The sequence below is a fragment of the Salminus brasiliensis genome, chromosome 19 (assembly GCF_030463535.1).
Source record: "Salminus brasiliensis chromosome 19, fSalBra1.hap2, whole genome shotgun sequence".
NCBI classification, from domain to species: Eukaryota; Metazoa; Chordata; class Actinopteri; order Characiformes; family Bryconidae; genus Salminus; species Salminus brasiliensis.
The window spans coordinates 10,986,692-11,011,926 of NC_132896.1; the positions used below are offsets into that span (position 1 = coordinate 10,986,692).

Sequence of the window (25,235 nt, forward strand, 5' to 3'; positions counted from 1 at the left end):
AAGGCAAAAGTAATATATGCTTCTTGTCACTTGAAGTTCATGAGAGCACAATTCAGCACAGATATCTGTTCCTAAGAGCGAGCTGGCTACCTAGCAATGCTGCATCAGCAACAGTACGAAAAGAGGTAGTGATTGGCTTTACATATGTCAGAGGAGACATGTCCTAGTCTTTACCCTCCTAGTGTTGGGGACATTGCAAGTGATGGGGGAATTCATACAAGCACGGACTGGGTAATTGGTCTTCCAAACTGGGTTCACAATGGGGTAAATTTTTCAATAAATTATTATTAAAAACATCGTTAGAGAATCGTCTCTTGATGTAAAGGTTTTTCAAACTTCACACATTACGATTGCAAAAATGGTTCAACATCGCTCGAAGAGCATTTGATAGAACCTTTATTTTTAAGAGTGCATGTCTAAGACCTACTTAAATATTACTAGGTGAAATCACTGAATATGTGCTGCAACCTTATTGTATCATGGACTTGTAATGCTATTTCCTGTGTTTTAACAGATTCCCCATTGATTCATATAATGACAAATGTGTGCTAAGATGCACCTCCAGTTGCCTGAGGGTCTTCAGTTTTGTCACATTATGTAAAGGAGCATGTAAAGATATTGTCATACATAACAAATCTAGCTAACTAGCTTCCAGCACCAAATGCTTGCAAGTTCATTCATAATGTTCAACAGTTTGGAGAGAAAACATACTATTTTCCTCAACAGCACTGCAAGGTTTATCAATCACACTGTCAACGGAACATCACATTATAACTGTAGCATGCACTTATGCCCGTATTTTAGACTGTGAAACTGGCAGTAACCCAATGCATGTTTCAGTGTGCCAACACAAGATTAACTGGTGAACCGCAACACCATCATGGTTAGAATGACAACACATATGAAATGCATTAAAACAGATATTTAGGGTGAGGCTAACAATGTTGATGTAACAACAACAACAACAACAACATCAAAATCTAAAAAATCTAAAGGCCAATTAAACAAAGAGGTAATCCAGAGACTTTACCTGTTTCTCTTAGAATGCACTGTTTTATTAGCAAACTGCTGTATTCACATAATACAATAGATTAATACAAGAATATTATACAATTATTATATATCTATTTTTGACCTGTAAAGAGGTAAATCATGTGTTTGTAATTAACAAATACCAAAATACTATTACTACTAATATTAGTACTACAATATTTTTACATGTGTGATTTCACTTGTCAAAATGCCCAAATTATCATGCTTTGCAAGGCTGTGATTAATTACATTCAATGCATCACTGTAGTCACTTAAATTCAATGTATTATTCACTTCAGAGCTCTAAAGTTATGAGAATGCTTTAGTAGAACTTTTCCCAGACAACAGGACTTTGTGGAAGGGGGACCAGACTTGTAACTAGTTAAATGTCAGTGTTGGATTTGCGCCGTGAAGGGCACCAAAATAACAGTTTTGGATTGTTTGCCACGGGTCTGAGGGATTACTGCAATGCTCCACAATAGCATGTAATCTACCGGTCTGCAGGGAGAGTAGCTCAGAATTAACATTATCACAGTGCTGGGAAGAAGTCAGATCCTTCGGAAAGTCCATGTCTATCGAAAAAAAAAAGGAAAAGAAAATGGTAAGCTGCCCCCTTTGGAATACTCTGGTTCTCAATCCACTTATTTACGGAGTTTAGCTCTAATGGTTTTAATTTGAGCCCTGACAAGTGTGAAGGAAGAAGATATGGAGTATCGCACATTTCCAACTGGGGTGTGTCAAACAAACATGTTATTGCATCTTTTCTCTGCATGGCATTGACTGCACACTTTCCACAACCTTTCATCAAACAGCATGACTAAATGTTGGTGTGCCTAAAGTAGGGAACCATTTGAAAGGTGAGGTAAACACCAATGTACTTACTGCAGGGAATTAAGCGGGATATTTCCTCAGCCATGTAGGCCTCATGCTATGAAGTCATGGCCAAAAATACTGGCAGATGTTTTCACATGTTATTTAGAGATCTGGAGATGGGACTTGTGGACTTGGGATTGTCCATACTGTTTCACAATTTTGGTTCTCACATCCTCTGTCAATTCTTTGCTTATCTTTTTTTTTCTCCATGCTCAGTGTGGTACACAGACCCAAAGACTGAACCAACTTTTCTCCATTTAAACTGGGTGAATGTGTGATTTCTATATTATCAGCACTGTTACTTGTCACAAAAACAAATTAAAGAAGTACAAAATCCTAAAATACAGTTTTTTCTTACAATTTCGATAAGGTGTCAATAATTTTGTCCAGTTGATTTCTATGTGGAAAAAAGATCAGATTTGTTCACAAATAATGTGCCACTTAAGGCGTATAACTGTAAAGGCATTGACAGATTTATTGAACATTTATTGAGTGTTAAGCTCAGTCCTCACGACATTTATTACACGTCAGATAGCAAGGCTACAGCAGACAGGTGTTCCTATTACTGCCTTCATTCAGTGACCTCTAATGCACCGCTGTCTTCTGGCTCTTCACAGGCTGATTTTGAACAGTTACTCTAGGATGAGCTCCAACTGCTCAGACGAGTTTTTCCAGGCCACAAACCATGCGGAACAGACCTTCCGCAAGATGGAGACTTACCTGCAGCACAAGCAGCTGTGTGACGTGCTCTTGATAGCCGGAGATCATAAAATCCCTGCACACAGGTTGGTATTCTCCCAGCCAAATCAATGTTTCACTCCCAGATCTTCCAACTGCAAGTAAAAACAGATGTGTGACTGAAAGGGGGTATATTTACCCTGTGCATCGTTTAATTTTTCAAACGCCTTATGCATATATGCAGCAGTTCTTTACTTCTGCACTTCGCTACTCGAGCTTACGCAATGAAAAAGTAATGATCTGCAGACAGTGCCTCCCTCAGCCATCCTTGGCAACAGCTCCAATCCTGCTTATAAATGTTTTCCCTTGTATACAATTAGCTCCCGTGTTCTGATGTTACTTAGCAGGAAAATGCTCTCAGTAGTCAGGTTTCGCAGAGCACCTCAATGTGGTACTGAACTCAATCAAGGCCTCTCCAGCTCTGCATGAGTTTGCCTGGCGAAAATAACTGCTGCACCACACACTAAGGTGTGATGAATGCCTCCCCTTAAACACAGAGCACAACCTGGACCAACAGCCTTTCTCCTGAAGACAGCTATTAGGATACATGTATGGACTGAGCTTGTCTTTCTTTTCTTGTTTCCACGGCAGGCTTGTCTTAAGCGCAGTTTCCGACTATTTCGCTGCCATGTTCACCAACGACGTGCGAGAGGCAAAACAAGAGGAGATCAAAATGGAAGGTGTTGACCCGGAGGCCCTGAGATCATTAGTTCATTTTGCATACACTGGTCAGTACCTTCAGCTCTTCAGGGGTTCTTCAGTAATGCAGTGGTCATATACAGGATGTCTGGAGGAAAAGAAGCTCAGTGTAATACATAGAAAGACCTTGCTGACACTGTTGCAGTGAGTGGCGATACTGTTGTGATATTGAGGGGCTTATTTCAAATATGATTTTGAAAGAAAAATAGGGATATTATTATTATTATCTAAATGTTTCTAATTAAAAGAAGAGGATTTATTACAGTATCTTTATATACTGTAATTTTACATAAAAAACATCTTCTAAATCTAAAAAAAAATCATTAAGGGCAGGGTAACAGATCTGCATTGCTGTGTTAAGCAGCTCATCACACAAAAATCAGACACAGCTTTATCTATATGAAACACATGAGAAAAATCACCAGCCCTAAAGTACAGCTCTCTGTGATTTAGCTAGCTAGCTACAGTAATTACATGTATCTACAGAGCTCCCATAGTATCAAAGTAGAAAATAAGATTTAGAGACATAAACAGTTCCTTCTTTTAATAAATTGTTGGTGTCCCAATACTTTTGTCCATATAACGTTAGCTAGTGTATCTACGTAAGCTCTCTTGTCTGTCAGCTAGCTAGCAGCCCTGGTAACCGTTAGCTAGTTAGCAGTTAGCTAGCTAGTTACTAGCTAGCAGCGTTTAGCTGCGTAGTTTTGATGAAAATGTAGAGAAACTGATGATGAAAATTGCAGAAAACTGTATTTACTATGTTTTTAAACTAAAACTATACTGAAAAGAAGTAGACGACGCGTTATTTAACTCTTTTCTACAGTTTAAAAGTCCAGTAGCTAGCTAGCTCCTCACCGTGTTGACCGTGTCTCTGGACGCTCGAGCGGGACAGCCGTGCTGCCGCGCCGCGCTCGCCTTTACAAAGTAGTGTTTCCACCTTTTATTACTGACTGGGTGGTGGATAACCATGCGTTCAGTCTGCATTTTTATTCTTTCAGTCATGCAATGTAAATGAGCTTGGCGCTAATATTTTTTTAAAATTTATTTTATTTTAATCGACGTTATCCACATTAGTCGATTAGTCGTTGCAGCTCAACAGCAGGCGATGTTCCTTAACTGCACCCCAGTTTGCTGTGTCAGCAATGTATGATGTATTATTGAGTGTAAATGATGATGAATGTTTTTACAAATAAAATGACCTGTCTGTACCCTAGGGAAGTTTTATGTAATAAAATAAGATTTTGAACACAATGTATGACACATATATACCAAAAAAGAGAAAAACTAGCCAAATATATCAGAATGTCACATTATATGAACATTTTATATGAAAACACATTATATGAACATTATATAGTTCAGAATGTCACATTATATGAACGATGCACTAAAACTAAGCAATTTTACTTTAGCATCTAAATTGTGAGACTGAGTTATCTATTAGCTTGGATCGATCAATCCTCAGCATTACAGTCCTCTGGCTGCAAAGAAAAGAAAATCCAGATTGGCACATCTCTACACTAAGACTTTTAATTTGTTGGCAGTTCAATACTTATTTAGACCATTATTTTGTAAAATGTAGTTTCAGGAACCCACAGACACCCTGTGCATAACTTTGCAGTTATGCAAATTTAAAGAGTTTGAATGCTTGGTGTTTTTTATTTGTGCCAGTCAATTATGCCTGTTTATATGAAAACACAGAGATTGGCTCAGAATCGGTCAGTACTCAGCATTACAGGGAAAAAAATGGATTGGGACATTCCAACTCTACACTAAGGCTTTTCATTTGTTGGCAGTTTATTACTTATTTAGATCTATATTTTATATATATATATATATATATATATTTTGTATGTAGTTGTATTTGTATTTTAAAAAGAACCCACAGACACCCTGTGCATATGCAACGGTTGTAACCTAAACAGTCTGAATGACTAAATGGTTATCTGCAGAAAATGTTGCTTTTTTATGTGTTCCAGTCTAATAAAATAATTATGTCTATTATATGTGTAATTGTTATAAACCTTCTTCTACATATAACCAACAAATATTCTGCTATTATAAGCAGTCATTAAGTAAATATACTTTGGTGCTTTTGAATAGTATACTCTGTAATCCTTCTTAATATATGAATATTGAAGGTTGCTAATAACTGTACCATTTTAGAGATAGATGTTTACATAAGGGTCTTTGGGTCAGTTGAGCTTCTGTGTTACTAATGACTTGAAAAAGAAAATTTCAAGACTCATTTCTATTTTGTCTGTGCTCGCACACTGCTGGATGTAGTATCTTCAACACAGCTGCTAGAATTATTTCAGTCAACAAATCCTCTTCGGCACAGGGTGTTTTTGAGATGTACCAGTTTTTTCCCCTCTAACTTCACAGGTGTCCTTGAGCTGAAGGAAGAGACGATCGAGAGCCTATTAGCTGCAGCGTGTCTTCTCCAGCTCTCACAAGTTATTGAGGTCTGCTGCAACTTTCTAATGAAACAGCTACACCCGTCCAACTGCCTGGGGATCCGCTCATTTGCCGATGCTCAAGGGTGCATGGATCTGTTGAACGTGGCCCACAGCTACACCATGGTAGGACTGCAGCTGTGCTTGTAATTACCATAAAAACTAGAAGAATTATATGGTGAACTCATGTTTTTAAAAACAAAGCTGAAATGACAGCCCTCTGCACTCATGCTTAAAAATGAATGTATATATAAAAGAATAATACATGAAAATACATTAGCTTATAAGCATTATACGTTCATATTAATATATCTAATGTTTTTAAAAAATAACTAGTAAAAGGATAGTAAACATGTGACCTTTCTTTTTGCCATTTAGTGATTGATTTAGGGATGTCTGAACAGAGCCCTTGATGTGTGAGAAATTTGAAAAAGCAACTTTGGCCAAAAAGGACTAATACATTAAGTATTCTCAGGGGTTTTAGGATTCACCGCACACATTTGCGAGATGACATGCCTCTGCCAAAGTGCGGAAACAACTGAGGAAGATGGCCGTTATCTCCTGAAGGACATCTGCACAGGCTGTTTACATAGGGCTTCCCAGATCAGCAAGGTTAATCTAATCAGAGAGCACAAGCAGGGAAACTTCCTTTTCAATCACTTCAGTAATGGACATGGGGTGAACAGAGCTTCCTGGTCTACCATCCGTTGTGTCCAGATTAAAAAGTTCTATTTTGATAAGGCTGTTTTTCCTCCTTTCTCTGTGAAATCCTGACATCCTGTCTCTTTGTGAGAGAGTCACAGTGTGCCAGTGGTCCAAACTCTTCTGCTCCATGTCTGAGTTAGAGATCTCATTGGCATTATGTTGCTTTTTAAAGTGGGGATACCTTGGAATAGAGAATAGAGAAAAATGAGTTGCTATTGGTAATAGGCAAGGTCGAATAGCACAAAACAAATCAGTACCTCTTAATGGTTTGTTTTTACTTGATCAACCCACCACGCTATTCACTTGTGCAGTCTCAACAGCCTGTCCTTGCTAACACCCACTTACTAGTACATTATGGTACTTGCTTAAAGTATCTGTCTGTAAGTGGCTTTTAAACCAATGTTTGTGGTTAAACAGTATTAAGCTCGGTGCTAATTAATTACAAAAGTGCCTGTGCTAATAATTGCTAATAATGAATCAGCATCAGTGCTGCACAGTAAGGGGCGTACAACTAAAATCCATATTAAGGAGTGGCTGGAAAAAATCAATTTATGTAGCTAATTTCATTTTAGGACTAAGCTCTCAAAGCCTGAAGAAAGCTTTAGATGATACACTTGAATTTGACTAATGATCAATATGATGTTTGCAGCTCTTATTCATTACACAATCGAATCAAAAAGAATCCTAATGGACACAAGAAGGAAACACTTGAAGCCCTGTTACTGATGAACAGGCTTATCTTTAAATCTTTCGCACAGGACATTGCAAAGCAGTGTTATTAGAGGACAATCTCAGATGCCCTTGAAATGACAACTAAGCAAGCCATTATGTTGAAGGGTATGAGAGCCAAAGAAAAGACAAACGTGAAAAGCCCATTGACTGAATCTAAAGGACATCGGTTTTATTAAAGGACAAGTTTTTTAAAATTGATTCTTGATCTGTCAATGTGACTTTTTATTAGAAAGACAGTGTCCACAATAGAAATTAGTTAAGGATAATTTGTGACTCATTGAGATTAAATTCTAAATATATATTTATGAGGCATGTGCTATAAACTGGATATACAGGCTTATGTTGGACTTTAGTGATTGAATATCATTATACCTCATTGATCTTCCAGGAACACTTTCTAGAAGTCATTCAGAATCAGGAGTTTCTTCTACTTCCTACAATGGAAATAGTTAAGCTACTGGCCAGTGACGACATCAACGTTCCTGATGAAGAGACTATTTTCCAGGCACTGATGATGTGGGTGCGTCATGATGTGCAACATCGACAACGAGACCTGGGAGTTCTGCTTGCATACATCCGCCTACCCCTTCTGCCACCTCAGGTTTGCTGAAGACACACCATTCAAAGCAGCACTTGATGCAATTTAATGCAATCACTCAATACCTGAGAGCAAAACTGCAATTTTGAAGCCTTAAAAGCTCAAACCTCTTGTGTTACTAACAGATGGCTTCTGATATTGCAGCTTCTTTTTTCTTGGGATATTCTGAAATGCTAAAATAATGAAAAAAAGGATTATAATTTAATTGATCATTATTGATCATGCAGTTCATTAAGCAGGTGATGATCATGCTCATTATGCTGTAGCTTCTCGCTGACTTGGAAAACAATAAGATGTTTTCTGAAGATCTGGAATGCCAAAAGCTGCTGATGGAGGCCATGAAGTATCATTTGTTGCCAGAGCGCCGGCCAATGCTGCAGAGCCCAAGGACCAAACCACGCAAATCCACTGTTGGTGCACTTTACGCTGTAGGAGGAATGGATGCCTCCAAAGGTGGGTCATCATTGGTTCCCAGTTACAGTGACATTCTGCAAAACATCAGGTCGTACTGTTATACATCAAACAGAGTTGGCTTTAATGAACTGGTTTTTTTTAGGGCCACTTCAGACCTATCACATTTCAGTAGTTCTCCATTCTTACTGTAATTGTAAGTCATTATTAGAGCACCAAAAAGATCAACAGGGGACCAAGTTACCAGTCTCTGATTATAACTTTAACACTTTTAAAAGTTTAATTCGGAAAACAGTTAGCTGATCCAGCTTCTAGCAGATGAAACTAACTGCGTCTATGCTTTCAGGTTCTACAACAATAGAGAAATATGACCTTCGCACTAACACATGGATCCAGGTTGGCATCATGAACGGCCGGAGGCTACAGTTTGGTGTGGCAGTTATCGATAACAAGCTCTATGTGGTAGGGGGAAGGGATGGCCTCAAGACGTCCAACATGGTGGAGTGCTACGACCCAATCACTAAAGTCTGGTGCACCATGCCACCTATGTCAACTCACAGACATGGGCTAGGTATGTTCTTCTCTGTTATCTTCCATTAGTATTTCATTATTTCATCATTTCATTGGTATTAGTGGTGGACAAAATTGGCCTACACAAATCATGTACTTGAGGAAAGTAGTAATGCCCTTTAAGCAATTCAGATATTATGCAAGTATAAACACCTCTGTTTATATTTCTACTTAAGGTAAAGTACAAAAGCACTTCCTTTTAAATGTGCTGAAGTATGAAAAGGAAACAAACAGCACATTGATATTGGTATTATTTAGATAAACAATTCCTATTTAGATTTTAAAGGCTATGTACAGCAGCCTAATAGTACTCATATACCTCATATAGTGAGCCTACTCGTAAACATTATTTCCTTAATGAAAAAATAATAAAAATAATAATAAAAATAGTACTAATTTTTTACTTTATAGATGATGATGCATGACGTCAGAGATCTGTTCATTTCTTTAATTTTGAAAGAGCATCATACCATTTTAGAGAAAAAACTTTTCCTTCCAATTTAGAGAAACAAGTAACAACATTCTTGCTAAGAAAATATTGCAGTAAACACTAGAACATTGTACTTTTGGTGGAGTAAAAATGTACTAGTGTACTGACTGGCCACCACTGGTATTTCTGTGTAGAATTATATTGGAACTTGGCAAACACTTTGCCCACATCATCTGTGTAATGGGAGTCTTACTCTCCTACTCACTGCACTCAATACCATTTTACAGCATGATTTCCTTCTCTTGGGGGCATAAAGAAGAAGACGAAGAAGATAATGATGCTGACTCACAAGGAAAAAATATGCAGTTAAAAAGGGAATATTGAATGTCTTTGTTGGCAGGAAACATACTGTATTTTCCCTTATCGCTGCAACACCAGGAATCACCCTTAAAGTGCCTTCCTGTTACCCCATTCGAGCTAGTCCATAAAACATAGATGAGTCATTCAAAATGTGATTCAACAGTCCTGACCTTAGCTAGCACCACGGTTTGTTGATGAAAACAAGAGCTGGTCCAGAAGATGAGAAGTGTATAAGACATGAATAAAAAATAAAAATAACTGACACGTCCAAGAGGAGAGAAGGCGTAGTTCACAGAAATGCTTTTCTCAAGGCAATTTCAAATTTGCAAATAAATCTGAATGTACAATCGTTTGCAAAAGCTTGAGCAAATCTGTTTATTTGGCTTGTTTTGTTGATTTTCTAAGTAAAAATAAGTTAACAAAACTACAGGAACTTAAACATGTCATTGTCTGCAAGTTAGAGTTCATTTGGTCATTAATATAATTTAACATATTAGAAACTATTTATTTTCCAACAAAAGCTATCCATGAGAGAAGAAGCACAATTAAAGCACAATTTCTGGCAATTTGCTATTTTAACATTAAATTTTAGTGTGCAGAAGTATGCTCTCTGTAGAGGCTTTGTGCTTTATTACACTTAGAAAATCAAGAAGTCACATGTAATATCATATGACTACATACACAATAAAGCATTCAATTAAGAGTACAAACACCCACAGCAACAGCCATAGGAATATAGCTCTGCATAAGACGTTTCTGTCATGTTTTAGAATATTCTAAATCAATGTATTAAGATATCGCTGCTGTAGGAGCAGAGAATGTGCTTGTAGTGGGCGTTACAAGTGCAATATCAGTACAAACGTAGCCCATGTACAAATAGAAACATACTCATCCCTAGTTCCCCAAAGACAAAATTGACTTATCCTGACAGGAGAACACAAGATGATGAATCGGAAGCTAACTGTGTGCACTGTGTGCAAAATAACAAGAAATGAAACTTATCAATACCCTACCTCTATTGCAGTAATTGCACTTGGAGCAAAAGGAGCACACTTCAGACCATTCCATAATCTTGTGACTGATGACTTGTGCAATCACTCAACTGAAGTAAATCAAACCAAGTACCACATCTAAAATACAACACACAGTTTATCAAATACAGCAGCGAACAGCCTGCAAAAAGCCACATGGCAGCAATTTTACACACAGGATGAGGAAAATTGACTGCAGTGTTCTTTGGCACAATTTACAGTGCCTTCATAAAACCAACGCTGCACTGTGAGGGCTGCACAACATTGCAATATCTGAGTCGCTTCAAAATGTCGGTCAAGGGCCAATTTATATGTCGAGAGCCAAAACGCAACAGTGTGAGATTTACAACATAAGCATCAGGGACCTTTTCTGCAGAGGTGGCAGCAAGATGCAGCATGAATACATAATGCATGCTCCAGTGTCTCAGTGCTTCTGTCCTCAGGGTCTGGCCACTGGGAAATTTATTCGGCTCCTGGTGCTTTGTTTAAGGGAAAGCCTTTTTGATTTTCATCTCAATTAATTCATATGGCAGTGTTATTTAAATTTGGTCATTTTTCTGCAGCTCTGTCTACAACAAAAGGCATCTTCTGAGAGATAGTTCTAAGCCTTTGCACATACATATCATTACCATGGACAAAAGCTCATGGTCTTTTTTTTCTATCTTTCTTTCATTTGATAAGGGATTGCCGTTCTGGAAGGGCCTATGTATGCCGTGGGAGGTCATGATGGATGGAGCTATCTGAACACAGTGGAGAGGTGGGACCCCCAGGCCAGACAGTGGAATTATGTGGCTAGTATGTCCACTCCTCGCAGCACTGTGGGAGTCACTGCTCTTAATGGAAAGTAAGGGATTTTCTCTTTTCCTTTTTCTGCAGTTGCACAATACATTTTCCTCCCACATTATTTCACACACATTTTTGTCTCGCAGCATGGAGATATTCATATTGTGTGATATAGTCTAGAGACCTGAGTGGATTTAAAGCATTTGTTTGACTAAGATCAAATCTAAAATGTAGGTTTTATGCAACAGTTTTGTCAGAATCACTAGAAAGGTGATGTGCATTTGTGAAAAATTGAGATTGTGTTGTGCTCCAGTGCTGTTGTTATTAACAACTTTGTCCCCTTTGTCCCCTTTAACCCATTAAAATCTGTGTCCACACTGGCCGGGATTAAATGTATCTACTGGTGAAATGTGAGCTTTTTGTGTGCTACCATGTTCTCTATGCAGTCAGTGTTACTATGTAAAAAGCAAAGTGTTACCTTTATTGTTGCGTGTATTGTTTTTAGGTTTAATGTGTTTTAAACTGATTTGTTTCAACAAAAGGCAGCTGGGATGTAAAGTACTTTAGGCTTACTTGACAAAACTAGTTACATGCATAATAAAAATTTTTTAAGCCATATATACATATATATATATATATATATATATATATATATATATATATATATATATATGACTGAACTAACCCTCCACCCTTACCGTAACCGTACACTTGAATCAACGCTAAATCCTAACTGTAATCCTAACCTAAACCTTAAATCTAAATATAAAAGGGTATGGTTAGGGTTACTGTTAGGATTAGGGGTCAATAGACAATTATTGTTGCATTTAATAGAGATTCAGTTAAATGTTAGTTGAATGTGAGATGATCATCTATGAGGCATCAACAATGAACCATCTGCGTAAAGTGATACCGCCAGTTTCCCGCACAAGCATTGCCCTGAGGGATGGTGAAGAAGAAGGACCATCCTACCCACCCAGGATGATAGGCCAGTTCTCTGGGATTCCCAGCCAAGGATGTCTGTGGCATCACCAGGGATCAAACCTGCAATCTCCCATTAATAGGCCAACACTTAGATGGTTTTGTCATTTGGGAACCCCTCCACCATGTCTGAACCAGCCATAAACACAAAAATATGGACCTATGCACCCTGTAGTTGTCATCCTGGAATGTGGAAGTGTCAGTGATGTGTTTTCCTTGCATAAGAAGCAAAAAGATAATAACAGAGTTGGTTAAAATAGACAAGGAACTGTCATTAATTATTAGAGAACAACAATGTTTTAGGGGGCCTATTTAAAAAGATTGCTTGTTGGAAAAGGTCATTTGTGACAAAAGTATAATTCAAATCGATTGTGTTTTTTACATATAAAAATAAAGGTGGCGCACACAGACACCTACATTTACATTTACATTTAATAGCTTATATTAATAGCTTATTAGTGTGTTAAAAGCTATTTATGTAAGCATTAAATGACATTATAATGGACTGTTTTTTAGTGCTGATTCATGTAGTGACAGCACACTGTCCAAAGAGATTAACCAGGTCACTCATATAGTCAATATTCGATTTCATTAAATACACAACTAATCATGTAGCTATAAGAGGATAGGAAGAATAACCCACACTGATGAGTTCATGTGTTGTGCACTTCTTGGTTTATTGATGTCCCCTAAGCCTTCTCATAATGGCAAAGTCAGCTATAGGTACTGCCTTCGGTCTGCAGCAGTGTTGCCCTGGAAAGTCTGGCCAGAGAAGTAATGGGCTCTGAGACCAGCAAGTCTCCAATGCCTTTTACATTACAGTCACTTCGGTGTTGTTTGAAAAACTGACAGAGGTCAGGCTGGTGTTTGTCCTTACTGAGGAAAACAGAGGCCAGCAGTACGTCTCACTGAGAACATTGACTGACACACCCTGGAGCATTTCTGTAATCAGGTCAAATACACAACCTTCAAACTACCTTCCAAGTCTTGTGGCCTACTTTTGTAAAGGGATTAATTGAGTGGTCTTCCAGATGTTGAAATAGGATGAAGAATAAAGATTAATGCATGTATGTGGATTTTACAGGACTGTGTGTATTTGTACAGGACACTGATGTGATAACAGTACGTTCATGAATTGGGTATGGAGTCTTTTTGAGGAGAATATGTCTGATTATGTCTGTTCTGTGTGTGTTTCAATGCGCTATCTGCAATGCTTTGTTTCAGATTGTTTGCTGTGGGTGGTCGTGATGGGAGCTCCTGCCTGCGGTCGATGGAATGTTTTGATCCCCATACAAACAAATGGAGCATGTGCGCACCAATGGCGAAGAGGAGAGGAGGGGTGGGTGTGGCCACATACAACAGTTTCCTCTATGCAGTCGGCGGCCATGACGCACCAGCTTCAAACCACTGCTCTCGCCTGTCCGACTGCGTGGAGAGGTAAGAATTAGCGGTCAAATGCTGTCTTCAAAACAGCTCATTACTGTGCCACCGACGTACTGATGGCTCAGGCACCGCGAGGACTGCAGTTCATGAAAGGTTTTTCTGTCTGCGCCACCAGGCACACCTTTCTCAGTGCACCCGCAGTTACCTTACTGCTCAGGAATGTGTTTTCCAGCACACTGATAATCTGGCCTCATACACCCCCTGCTGATGCTGCAGGGAACAGCAGCCATCACCTGCAGCATCTTGATCTCAGCAGTAGACTCAAATTAAACAGCATGACAGAATGCTGGATGAATTAAACCTCTCTAAATAAAATATGATAAAAAGAATGAATAACAATGAGCCAGCACAGTGCCACTGTTTTCGGTTCTGTTGCTTGATGTTTCTTTAAAGTACCTGTAAAATTCTGCAGTAAATGGATCAAATTTACATCGAGCAGATGGTCGTCCAAGACAGTAATAAAAAAGGCTCAAGAGAAAACTCCTGTGGTACCTCTCAGTGGGTTCTGCCATTCAGCGATGTACTTCAAACTTAAATGTGCAATCAGTCAAGCTTATTATAATGGACTTACATTCTTGATTGGTTTAATGGGCCCACAATTGCCCTCTTTGGTCCACTTCTATCTGGAGAGGCTTTGCAGTTCTAACATAGCAACACAGCCAACAAATGTAATAAGCACTAGTGTTCACCTTTGGATATCAACTATCATTTTGTCTCCTTGTAAAAATCAACTCCAGTTCTAGGGCTTCTGCTATTGTTTAATATTGATTGGAGCTGGGTTTCAGCCTCCGTCTCTCTGTCCTGTCATTGCAGGTATGACCCAAAAACAGACACGTGGACCACGGTGTCGTCCCTCAGTGTGCCTCGTGATGCAGTGGGAGTGTGTTTGCTTGGGGACAGGCTGTATGCAGTCGGTGGCTACGATGGCCAGTCCTACCTAAACAGCGTGGAGTCCTACGACGCACAGAATAACGAGTGGACAGAGGTAATTGTCACTGCACACCTACTCACCGCATTGTTCAATGTTATTTGTTTATGTTTATTTTATGAAGCCCTCCTAGTATTTAATTAAAAGTGCCCTTTCTTTGTATTTGGGTCTTGCAGTGTGAAAAGCTGTAAAGCAAAACATTTTACAAATATTCCTAGCAGTCACGGAAAGGAAGTAAAAGCCTTTCCTGCTATTCATCTCTCTATTTCCACTTTGCCACAATAGCAAGCACACAATTCCCAAGTTAACTCCTTAGTCATTTCGTGAGCATGTGTTAACCACTCATTCATCCAGAAAGCATGTCCTCGCTATTGTAAGGGAACTTCGTATTTCTAAAAGAACAGCTCATGAGAGAAGGAAAGAGTGTCCTTTTCTTAATGTCTGTTAATGTTATGCAGTGTACAAAAGTCTTAGGCACCTAAGACTACTGTTTAAAACTATTTATCTGAGCAATTTTGTTTTCCTTTTAAAAAACAGCAGATAAAATGCAGATTGTTGTAGTAGTTAGGATATCGTGGCTAGGGGTTTTAAGTCGGCCTAAGATGTAGGACTGTGGAAATGTGTGTGTGTAATTGTGGAAATATCTCTCAAACCTACTGCAACTCCATTATGTTACTGTACATTAACACATATACATTTACTCATTTAACAAAGACCAATACTTTCATTACTTCCAGCATTATATTAGTAGTAGACAGGGCAGTTAAATGGGGAAGCATAATATTATTGACAAATGTTATTACCCCCCATCTGCTGCTGAGGTGGGCAAAAGTCATAATATGTTACAATGCAAATAATAAAATGTAATCCCCCAAGCAGGGGCACCATATGAGGGGGCGTAAGGACAATTCTAAGGGCCTGTTACTGACAGTGGCCCTAATAAATGTATTAATTGAGTATTTTGGCAGACTTGTTAGAGTTGTGGGGCCCAGTGTAATATCTTTTCATGGGGCCCAAAATCCCTGGCAGTGCCCTTGCCCCCAAGGTACAAACAAGGTCCCCCTTTAAAGGTGCAACAATGCGCACTTAGTCAAAGGACTTCGATCTAGAACCCAAGATCTTGAGCGTTAAATAAATTATAAATACATTACATTTTTTATTTTAACCATGTTTAATAGAAAAGAGAAACAAAAAGGCTGTGGCCCTTGAAGTTTTTCAAGGCAGGGCTCAACAACATAAATGTCAGTAATGAGGAATTTGGAATTATGGCAGGCACATAAAATGTTCCCTGACTAAAGATACTGAAGGCATACCCTGGGGGTACCAACCGACTGATAGTGCTTGTACACAAAAACACACAGTTTAGCAGCTTTTACTGAGAGAATATGGAGCTATCCAAATCAATTGTGAGCAAAAGGAACATTATAATAATGATCCCAACTGTAAATGTTCCTTAAAAAGTCCCTTTTGATTTTAAGTTGACTCAAGTTGACTTAATTTGACGTAAATATGGATATTCTGTTTCATCATGTGTTATTAAATCGGTCAGCTGGTGTAATAATATTATTAATAAAATCAAATCAAAATGTAGGCTTTCTTGTGTACAGGGAGATTTCCCTGTATCTGAATCCCAACCCCTCCACACACACACTTGCACAGACTCTCTGTCTCTTGTTTTCTCTCTCCCTCTCTCTCTTTAAGAAAGACCTGAGGTAGAGCAGGATAATCTGTCCAAGAAGTGTTCGTCTGCATGCTGAGTGGGAGTGGGGCAGAAGAGTGCATTTGAGGGGTCAGGCTTATGGACACTGGCCATTAACCTCTGTCTTTCTCTATCTTTCTCTCGCTCTCGCCTCTAGGAGGTCCCTCTAAATATCGGCAGAGCTGGGGCCTGTGTGGTCGTGGTGAAATTGCCTTGAGCGCTGAGGCTTTCGGAGCCATGCTCTTACAGCAGACACACCAGCAGTAGAGAACAAAAAAAAAAAAGAAAAGAAAAACTCTTGATGTCAACACTTGGAATGTTCTTTCGTGTTCATTCCTCTCTCGCTTGGATGACAAGAATGTGAGGGGCCTAATAGCTAAGCGTTGCAGCAGTAGACAGAGAAAAAATGTGATTTATTGATTCAGTGCATACCACCGTTTACATTCGCATACAAATACCTACACCAGTCAGTTCAAGGAAAGTGTTTCTCAGAAGTCACTTCTGCCACAGTTATTACTTTTCATATCCTGTTTACCTCACCATTTAGATCATGTTTACCTCATCATACAGTTTGAGGTCTGTATTTTAATGTGTTACTAACTTTCAGTGACATCAAAATGAAATGTATTTTAAAGAATACGATAGCTGCAGACTTTTTATTTGTGTGTTTTGTGAAAAAAAAAAACCGAAACAAAACAAAAAATGTAATTTGACTCTTGGATAATACATTTCTTAAGACCACTGTGACTACATCCAGTTGTAAGCTTGCCAACTAAGCACCAAGTTATTTTATCTGACACCCTTCTGGAGATCATTCTTGCACAAACGTCATTTGAAAACACTTTTAACGTCAGACTAGATATAGCACGAAACTACTCAATGGACATTTTTTTAAGAAGCTGTCTTTTGGAAGTAGCCACAAAAACACCAAAGTAATTACCACGTGATAGTAGTCATGACTTTCAACGTTTACAAAATAGTGAATATACAAATATATCATATTGATATTTCACATGACTGTATATTTTTTTGTATTTAAGCCATGTATATATTTCCTGAGTCTGTGTTACATGTAATTTATGATCATATAGTTTTCGGCATGCTACTGCAGTATATTTGAATGCCGTTCTGTAATGCTTTCTTATGCTGTCAAACTTACAATGTTTTACAGAAGTCAGCACTAAGGTTTCATTTGAATTTCGACATTTTTCATATGATCATTTTTGCTTTTTTTTTTTTTGCCCTTGGCCATGTAGATAAGCATTTCACAAAGTAACACTGACCTGAAATTTCTGAATTAGAGTTTAACTTTAGGGAGTCTAATACGTATCTATAAAATAAATTTTGCAAAGTGAGGTTTTGTAGTAAGTAAGATTCATAAATTCAATATACTTCGATTTTCATTATTTTGTATAGCATGCAAACATAAATAAACTTTTTTTCCTCTGTTTGTATCTGTTTGTTCATTTCTCAGAGAATTTCACCTTATATGGGTGCTGTTTTGCTTCCTTGCTCAATAGATTTAGCCTACAGATAATTACTAAGCTGATTTGTCTGCTTATTGAAGACATAACAAAGTGAGTAGCTGTTCAGTACTGATTACTGCCCTCCAAAGGATGTGTAAGGTATATCAGGTTTGATTAGTAAGGGCATGAGAGCCTAATCAAGGCCTCAATGTAGACGCCATATCACTTACGATAGGAGCAAGGTAATATTTATACATTTATCTGATTCCACAAGATTTCACAGTATTGACAAACGGCACAAATGGCAATGGCACTTATGATTATATCCAAAGTTGATACCATCCTGACTTATATCCTAAAATATCTTCATTTTGAGTTTTTGATCAATAAGGTCATGCAAACAGGCAGCACTACTAATTTAACTTGTGTGCTGTGTAGTGCAGCGCAAGATTATTGATGATACATTCAAGGTATCGACCATTTGACTGCTCAAATAATCACAAAGTACTTCTGTTAGGCTGGACTTTATTGCACTTGGGGAAAAGGTAGTGGAGAAGAATAAAGAACAAAGCTATTGTACCTTAACCTTAAAAAAATTAATGATTTATTTGTTGATTTTCTAAAATGTCAGGAGATGAAAGTGTTATGGCTGACCCACAGAAAGAGCTGGAAAGATGACCAAAGCATGCAAGATCGTGTGCGATAGGATGGCTGTGTTGTGGTTGTTGCCTTTGTTCTCTAAGATAACAAGGGGAAAGGAGTGATTGGATGTTTCAAAGGGATTAAAATTGATTATAAATGAAGAATGATGGTTGCACCACATCAAAAGAGGGCCGGAAGAGTGCAGGTGTTGTTTTGGATCCTGGAGATGCTTTAGACGCTTGTGTTTGAAAGGGCCTCTGAAGATACCTGCCCTCCAATTCATGACCTCATGGAGAGCTTCATCTAGTCAGTCTGTTCCACACCTGGAGCAGAAAATCCTCGCTAAGACGGCAGATGAAACATGAACAGACCTGTACTGTAGATAAAAGTACACTCACATTTAATAAAGCTTACAGATCACTGTCAGTACAAGACAACAAACTGTGTGTGTTCCAATGTGTCAGACGATGAATGAACAATAAACAAGTTGATCTTGTTTGTATGAACACAGAGGGATGAATAAAAACCAATATTATATGTAATGTAATATATAGTATATTACAAATTGGATGCAACCCTTATACTACTTTCAGGACTCCTAAATACATTGTATAGACAGGTATAAAATAAAAAGTAGATATAAAACCACTTCCTGGCGGGTTTGACACTGGCTGTATATATATATATATATATATATACCTACTTTTCATTTGATACCTATCTATACAATGTAATCAGGAGTCCTGAGATTAGTATAAGGGTTGCATCCAATTGCAGGTACCCAAACTAGAACTCACCAGTCAGGGATATATGTTACCCATGTATATAGAATTCTGGGGTCCTCTCAAATACAGCTCAGATACAGCAAATTATTTACCAATACCATTTATACACACCATCTAATTGTACACACATCAAACAATTGACTAAGAATTGGTTCTAGAAACAAAAAGTCAAAACATTGTTATATTATAAACATGATAAATTATTACTAATTGTAAACAATATACTGTAAACATCAAGTTTATTTATTCATTATATTAATTTCTATTAATTTGTATTTATATACTTATATTAAACTCATCTTCATTGGGATTAGAAAAAGACCCCTGTATCCCTGCAGCAAAGCAATATTGTCTATATATCTATTATAGAACAATATTAATATTAATAATTATTTGATCTATTGTCTACAAGGTGCAATGTGTGCAACAGGGACACCTGCTCATTCATTAATTCTTCTGTAATCAAGGGGATTACAAAAAGAGTTCATCCTGCTTTTGTTGGACTCACTGTCTCTACTGTCCGGGTAAGGCTTTCTACTAGGGTGTGGAGCATTGCAGCGAGGAACTGATTGCATTCAGCAGGATGTTGGATAGTCACCTCACCTCATCATAAACTCACCCCAAAAGTACTGAATAGAGCACTGCTATCCCAGAAAACACAGTTCCTCGCCTGGCATTAGGCATGGTGCCAGTAGGTTCATGATTATCGGCTCCAGAGAGACCTAATCTATCAGGAATACTTTTCTACAGAGACTAGACAAGCTGTTTGTGTGTGTGCATTTGCACATCTAAGTCAGCAATGGGTGCAACATAAAGTAGCTGAATGCATTCAATGTGCACACATATAGTGTATCTCTGCTTTAACCATGTGGAGACAGAGAAGCAACACCAGGTCCTTAAAAGTAAGGTTTTAGATAATAAAAACTCTCTAAAGCGAGGCTCATATAATTCCTGTCAAATGAACTGCTGGGACAATCACATGGGGAGAGATACAAAGCGTGGGATTACCCAATCTGTTGGGAAAAATAAAAGGAAATTGCACTGAAGTGCAAAGGAAAATGTGAAAATGCTAACCAGACTGTCTCCATTTATAACAATACACATTAAAATGATCAAGATGATCATTAAATTGGGGCCTTATTGGCTCTGTAATCCTGTACTTGTTAGCCTTCACCAAGTGTGTACTATAAAAACAGCATTACAAATGAGTACTAAATATATATATAGTGCTTCCCAAAATAAGTGTAAGCGGCATAAACTTTTACTCATCCCAATTACAGTGTTCATTTTGCTTCTAAGGTCCAGTGCAACACTAAAGGAGTAAACATTGGATACTTCGTCTCTTAGCTGATCAACTACATCTGGGGTAAGTTGTAATTTTTTTAGCCAGACTGTCTGAATACCTAAACATTGTTGTTAAAACATCCTAATTTAAATATATAAGTTATTTGAAAGAAAGTGAAAATATTTAAACCTAATACACAAAGCTCTTCTGCTGTCCCTAAAAGAAAGTACTGTTATAGAGAAGCATTGCTTGTTTTGTGTGAGCTTTGTTTTTCAGTGCTAGTAGAACCACAAGTCTGTCTGAGAAGTGTAGCCAATTATTCAAGGAAAGCAGACAGCAACCATCTGACGTTTTGAAGTCCACATTGCACTTGGTCTGTAAGACCTTCTAAAGTGCAGTGGAGTCTTTGGTGAACGCCTGCACTGTCTTTGTAGGTCTTCTTCAGAGGTGTCTCTACCTAAAACAAGCATGTCTCCTTGTGTATTGTTTTGTTCCTCGAGATCCACTTTTACAGTTGCTGTGGGTTACTGTTCCAGAAACAATGCAAGGCAGAAATAATACTCATGCGGGGTACTGTTATATTTGATTAACCTAATAAACAGTCCTCTAAGCAGCTGACTGAGTATGGAAATGAACCGAATTGCACATTATTCTAGTTGTAAAGTCTGAGAACCTCATTAACTTTGACAGGTCAAGAATTGTCATTATACACTTAGATTAAATCAACTTAGACAGGTCAGGATCTGCAAAAGGATTTGAGAATCTGAAAAGCTCATAAATACAAAGACCAGAAAGGCTTGATAAAGATATCAAAAGGCTTCCGGCTCACAATTTCCACTGTCTGAAATTTAGAAAGGGCAGTTTGGGAAGACAAGATTTGGAAGACCAAGAACACTCTTAGATAGAATGACTTGTTTGCTGGCCAGAAAAGCAAAGCAGCCCCCTCAAATGAGAAACAAGGACTTGCAGGAAGGTTTGGCTGAAGCAGACATGGTGGTGCAGTGTTCTACCATGCAGCATTGCTTCACATGATCGGCATCAAACAGTCATCAGAAAAAAAATCTTATGTGCAACCTCATAGCAAAAGTCAACACTTGAAGTATGCAAAACAATATCTATATCAGTCAGAGGAATAATGAGGACAACATGAGGGTGGAGCTATTGTGATTTGGGTTGTGTGACAGCCAGAAAGACACAGGAGCCATTGCGTAGGTTGAGGGAAGAATGGATTCTACTAAACGTCATCAGATTTAATACTGAAGAAACTAAAGTCATAAAGATAAGGATTCAAAACAAATCTCAATATTCGTGAACTACTTCAGAAAATGCAAGATTATGCTTTTGCAATGGCCCTCCCAGTCCCCTGACTTAGACATCACTGAAATCTGTAGGTAAGGAAATGCAAAATTTCAAAAAGGAATAAAGTAAGAAAAACATTTACAATGTGTGGTATCTATAAAACTCTTTTTTATCAATAAAAAAATACTAAGTACTGACATAGCAGGATTTTTTTTTCTTGCTTTGGGTGACTATCCTGTGCTACATCAGTCCTTGGGCAAGACTCCTAATACTACATTGACCCACCTCTGTGATACCAGTAACCTTGTAAGTCGCTCTGGATAAGAGCGTCAGCTAAACACCATAAATGTAAATATAAATGTAAATTTTCATGCTGCAATAAAATTGTATTTATTGTATTTTGATATTTAGGTTGATTAAATATAAAATAACTATATATTAAGATTCACAGAAAAAACTATTTCAAAAAGTTTTTTTCAGAGACTATTTCACATCTATGCCTCCACATAAGTATCGCTTTTACTAATCCATAACATAAAGCTGTCTTAAATAAAATACTCATCAACTCATTTAACAGTTAGTTTCCTAACATTGCAATTCATTGGCAAAATTTCAAAGGACTGTCAATATGCAGGGCTTGGTTTTCTAGGTATTTTAGTGTAGATATTTTTTAGAATGTCTGATCTTGTGATGGCAAATATTTTTTAAGTCCAGAGGCTGTGCAGCAGATGGCGCTGTTGTACTGCAGCAGCCTTAGCTGTACCCGGCACAAACACAAGACAAATCAAAGGGCAGCTTTTCTTGCTCTGAACAATAAATGTCAACCAGTATCAACTGGGTCAAGGACAAATAATTGAGCTAATAATTCTGCATAATTACCAGGCCAGGATGACGAAATTTGAAGAAATAATATGGAAAGAATCTCCCTTCCTGGCATTTTACCAGAGGTACGTACTAAGCTACAGTATCACTGATCTCAGTCTGATCCTGACGCAACTTATCTTGGTCATATAAGGGCAATATTGTAACAGCCACAGTGTTGATAGAATGCTTTATACTGTTAACCAGACAAATCTGCCATTTTGAGGGTTCTGAAAAGCGTTTAATACCCATCTTCTAAAATGCCTGACTGCCTGAAAGCAAGCTTTCAGATAAGCTTAAATAATGTATTTTTCCCCTAAGAAAATTCTTTACTCTTATTCTCGTTAAACCATATTTCAGCCTGTCCTTGTAGCACAAGCAGAAATGTCTTTTTGGGTGAACTTGAATAGCTTTGGAAAGAAAAGGTTCTGAAGCCAGACAGCATGTGATAGCTGGATAAATGGGTATGTGCCATATTTCCCATGCTAACTAGTGTGATAAAATGTCATTTCTGTGGATTCTGTTTCTTCCAGGTCTAGTATTTTATCTGTCTTCACTCTCCAGTTCATGACCACGCAAACATTGGTGCCCTGTTCATATAAACAACTATTTTGTGCTAGCTATCATTACTGCGAGAGGAAAGAAAGGTCAAAACGAGGTGAGTGCTGCAGAGCAAAGACAGCAAGGCAGCAATCTAAAGACCGCAAGCCAGCTCCGCACTTTGCTCCACACAGCAACCATGGCTTGGTCTCGTTCACAATTTGTATTACCAGTACTGATACCTTGACTTTGATATCACCAAATGTCCTGGGATGAAAACGTTACATCTAGATGTATCTCTACCTTGTGGAAATTAAATCAACATAGTAAAGGCTTCTCTTTTATACTAAAATACTGAAATACTCCCAGTGGCAATTAGCAAATCATGTCGACAATGAAATGTGTTGTTTTTTTATGGAGGCCACAGGATGGTAAAAATCCATTCTTTTAAAATGTCAAAATGAAATGTTTGGTCGTCATAACTCCCTACCTCACAACCCTGCCCCCATGCTTAGCACATGCATTCATTTGCACTAACTGTTAACTCTTAACTTCCAATGAGAACAAATTCCAGGACTGGAAACTGGATTTACTGTTTTAATGTAAATATGTTTCATGTATATATTAGTATATTCCTTATGCACTCAGTGTATAACTGTAATGCAGTTATAATACTTAATAAATGTGTTTTATGGATGTGAATACATATGCAGTAGCTACCTAAGTATACCTGGAATAGTTCAATTAAGCTCAATTAAGTATATTTAACACAATTATAATGATGTTTAAGCGCGCGCACACACACACACACACACACACACACACACATATATATATACAGCTCCATTTTGCACTCTTTAAGTGCATTGATCATTTGTGTACTTTGGTGCACTGTAGCATTATAACATTTAGCATACTTAGCAAGAGTCCACTCTTTTTTTGCTAGGGCATTAATCATGAAATGCTGACACAATGTGAAAACCAACTGCCAGATTCAAATTATGCCAAAAATGGTTTTGCAAATGCTTTAAGTAAAAAGCTCCTTATCTGGGCAGTAAGTGTTTATTTACTCAATAAAACAGTAATATTATAATAAATACAAATAACATACATAGAAAAACGACATCACTGTTATTTACTGTTAATAAGGCATTTCATCATCCACCACCTGGTTTGAAATATCAACAACTTTCTTCTTCAGAATGAGAAAACTGTGTTGCTCTTTACTGCATGAATGTTGATGCCCATCTGCTCCAATCTAATGCTGAGATTATCCTTATACCTATTGTAAAATAAAAAAGCAAAATTACACATTAATCTACACACTGTATCTTACATACTGTACCTATTTATTTTATTTTCATTGCTTGATTAAAGGTATATATTAGAATAAATTCTATTAAATTGTTTGATTTTTAGACTGAACTGAGTAAACATGGTAGAGGGTCAGAACAAAGACCACACTATTTATATTTGTACTGCTTATGGGAATAACCTGCATGCAACTCACTGTCTCTGAGAAGAATAAATGTATCTGAGAAGACTGATGTAGAATAAAAAGAGACTACGAATTTGAGACTCTGTTTCCATGATTAAACTATAGGAGCTATATCTATCAGTACACTGCTGCCTATTGTTCTCTTGGCACAGCATGTTGATAAAATGCAACAGATTAATACATTCAGGGTCATGTAGCACCATCAAACATCTCAGTGTGCTCAGAGCAGAGCAATAATACAAACGAGTCCATCTGAGATGAGAGCGTGGTTCGCTTTCCAAGGACTCTTGACCATGGTCAGAGCTTTCTACAGCAGGGATCTGAACCTGAATCTCACATTTGAACAGCTAATCTTGCTTTTGCTCAATGTGCCACTAGGGGCACTCTTTT

The 25,235-nt window shown here is 37.8% G+C and overlaps 1 protein-coding gene across 2 annotated transcripts in view; it reads left to right on the plus strand.

Annotated features, from left to right (window-relative positions):
• Window positions 1–17,916, plus strand: part of klhl4 (kelch-like family member 4) — a 38,995-nt gene extending 21,079 nt beyond the window's left edge. For both annotated transcript variants that reach the window (XM_072662889.1, XM_072662888.1), the window contains exons 2-11: window positions 2,523–2,690; window positions 3,235–3,371; window positions 5,728–5,924; window positions 7,624–7,836; window positions 8,100–8,286; window positions 8,591–8,815; window positions 11,317–11,479; window positions 13,624–13,836; window positions 14,656–14,827; window positions 16,627–17,916. In XM_072662889.1, the coding sequence (XP_072518990.1) occupies window positions 2,548–2,690; window positions 3,235–3,371; window positions 5,728–5,924; window positions 7,624–7,836; window positions 8,100–8,286; window positions 8,591–8,815; window positions 11,317–11,479; window positions 13,624–13,836; window positions 14,656–14,827; window positions 16,627–16,686 (1,710 nt within the window). In that variant the 5' untranslated portion in view covers window positions 2,523–2,547 and the 3' untranslated portion in view covers window positions 16,687–17,916. The remainder of the gene's footprint in view (window positions 1–2,522; window positions 2,691–3,234; window positions 3,372–5,727; window positions 5,925–7,623; window positions 7,837–8,099; window positions 8,287–8,590; window positions 8,816–11,316; window positions 11,480–13,623; window positions 13,837–14,655; window positions 14,828–16,626) is intronic.
• The last annotated feature ends 7,319 nt before the right edge of the window (window positions 17,917–25,235 follow it).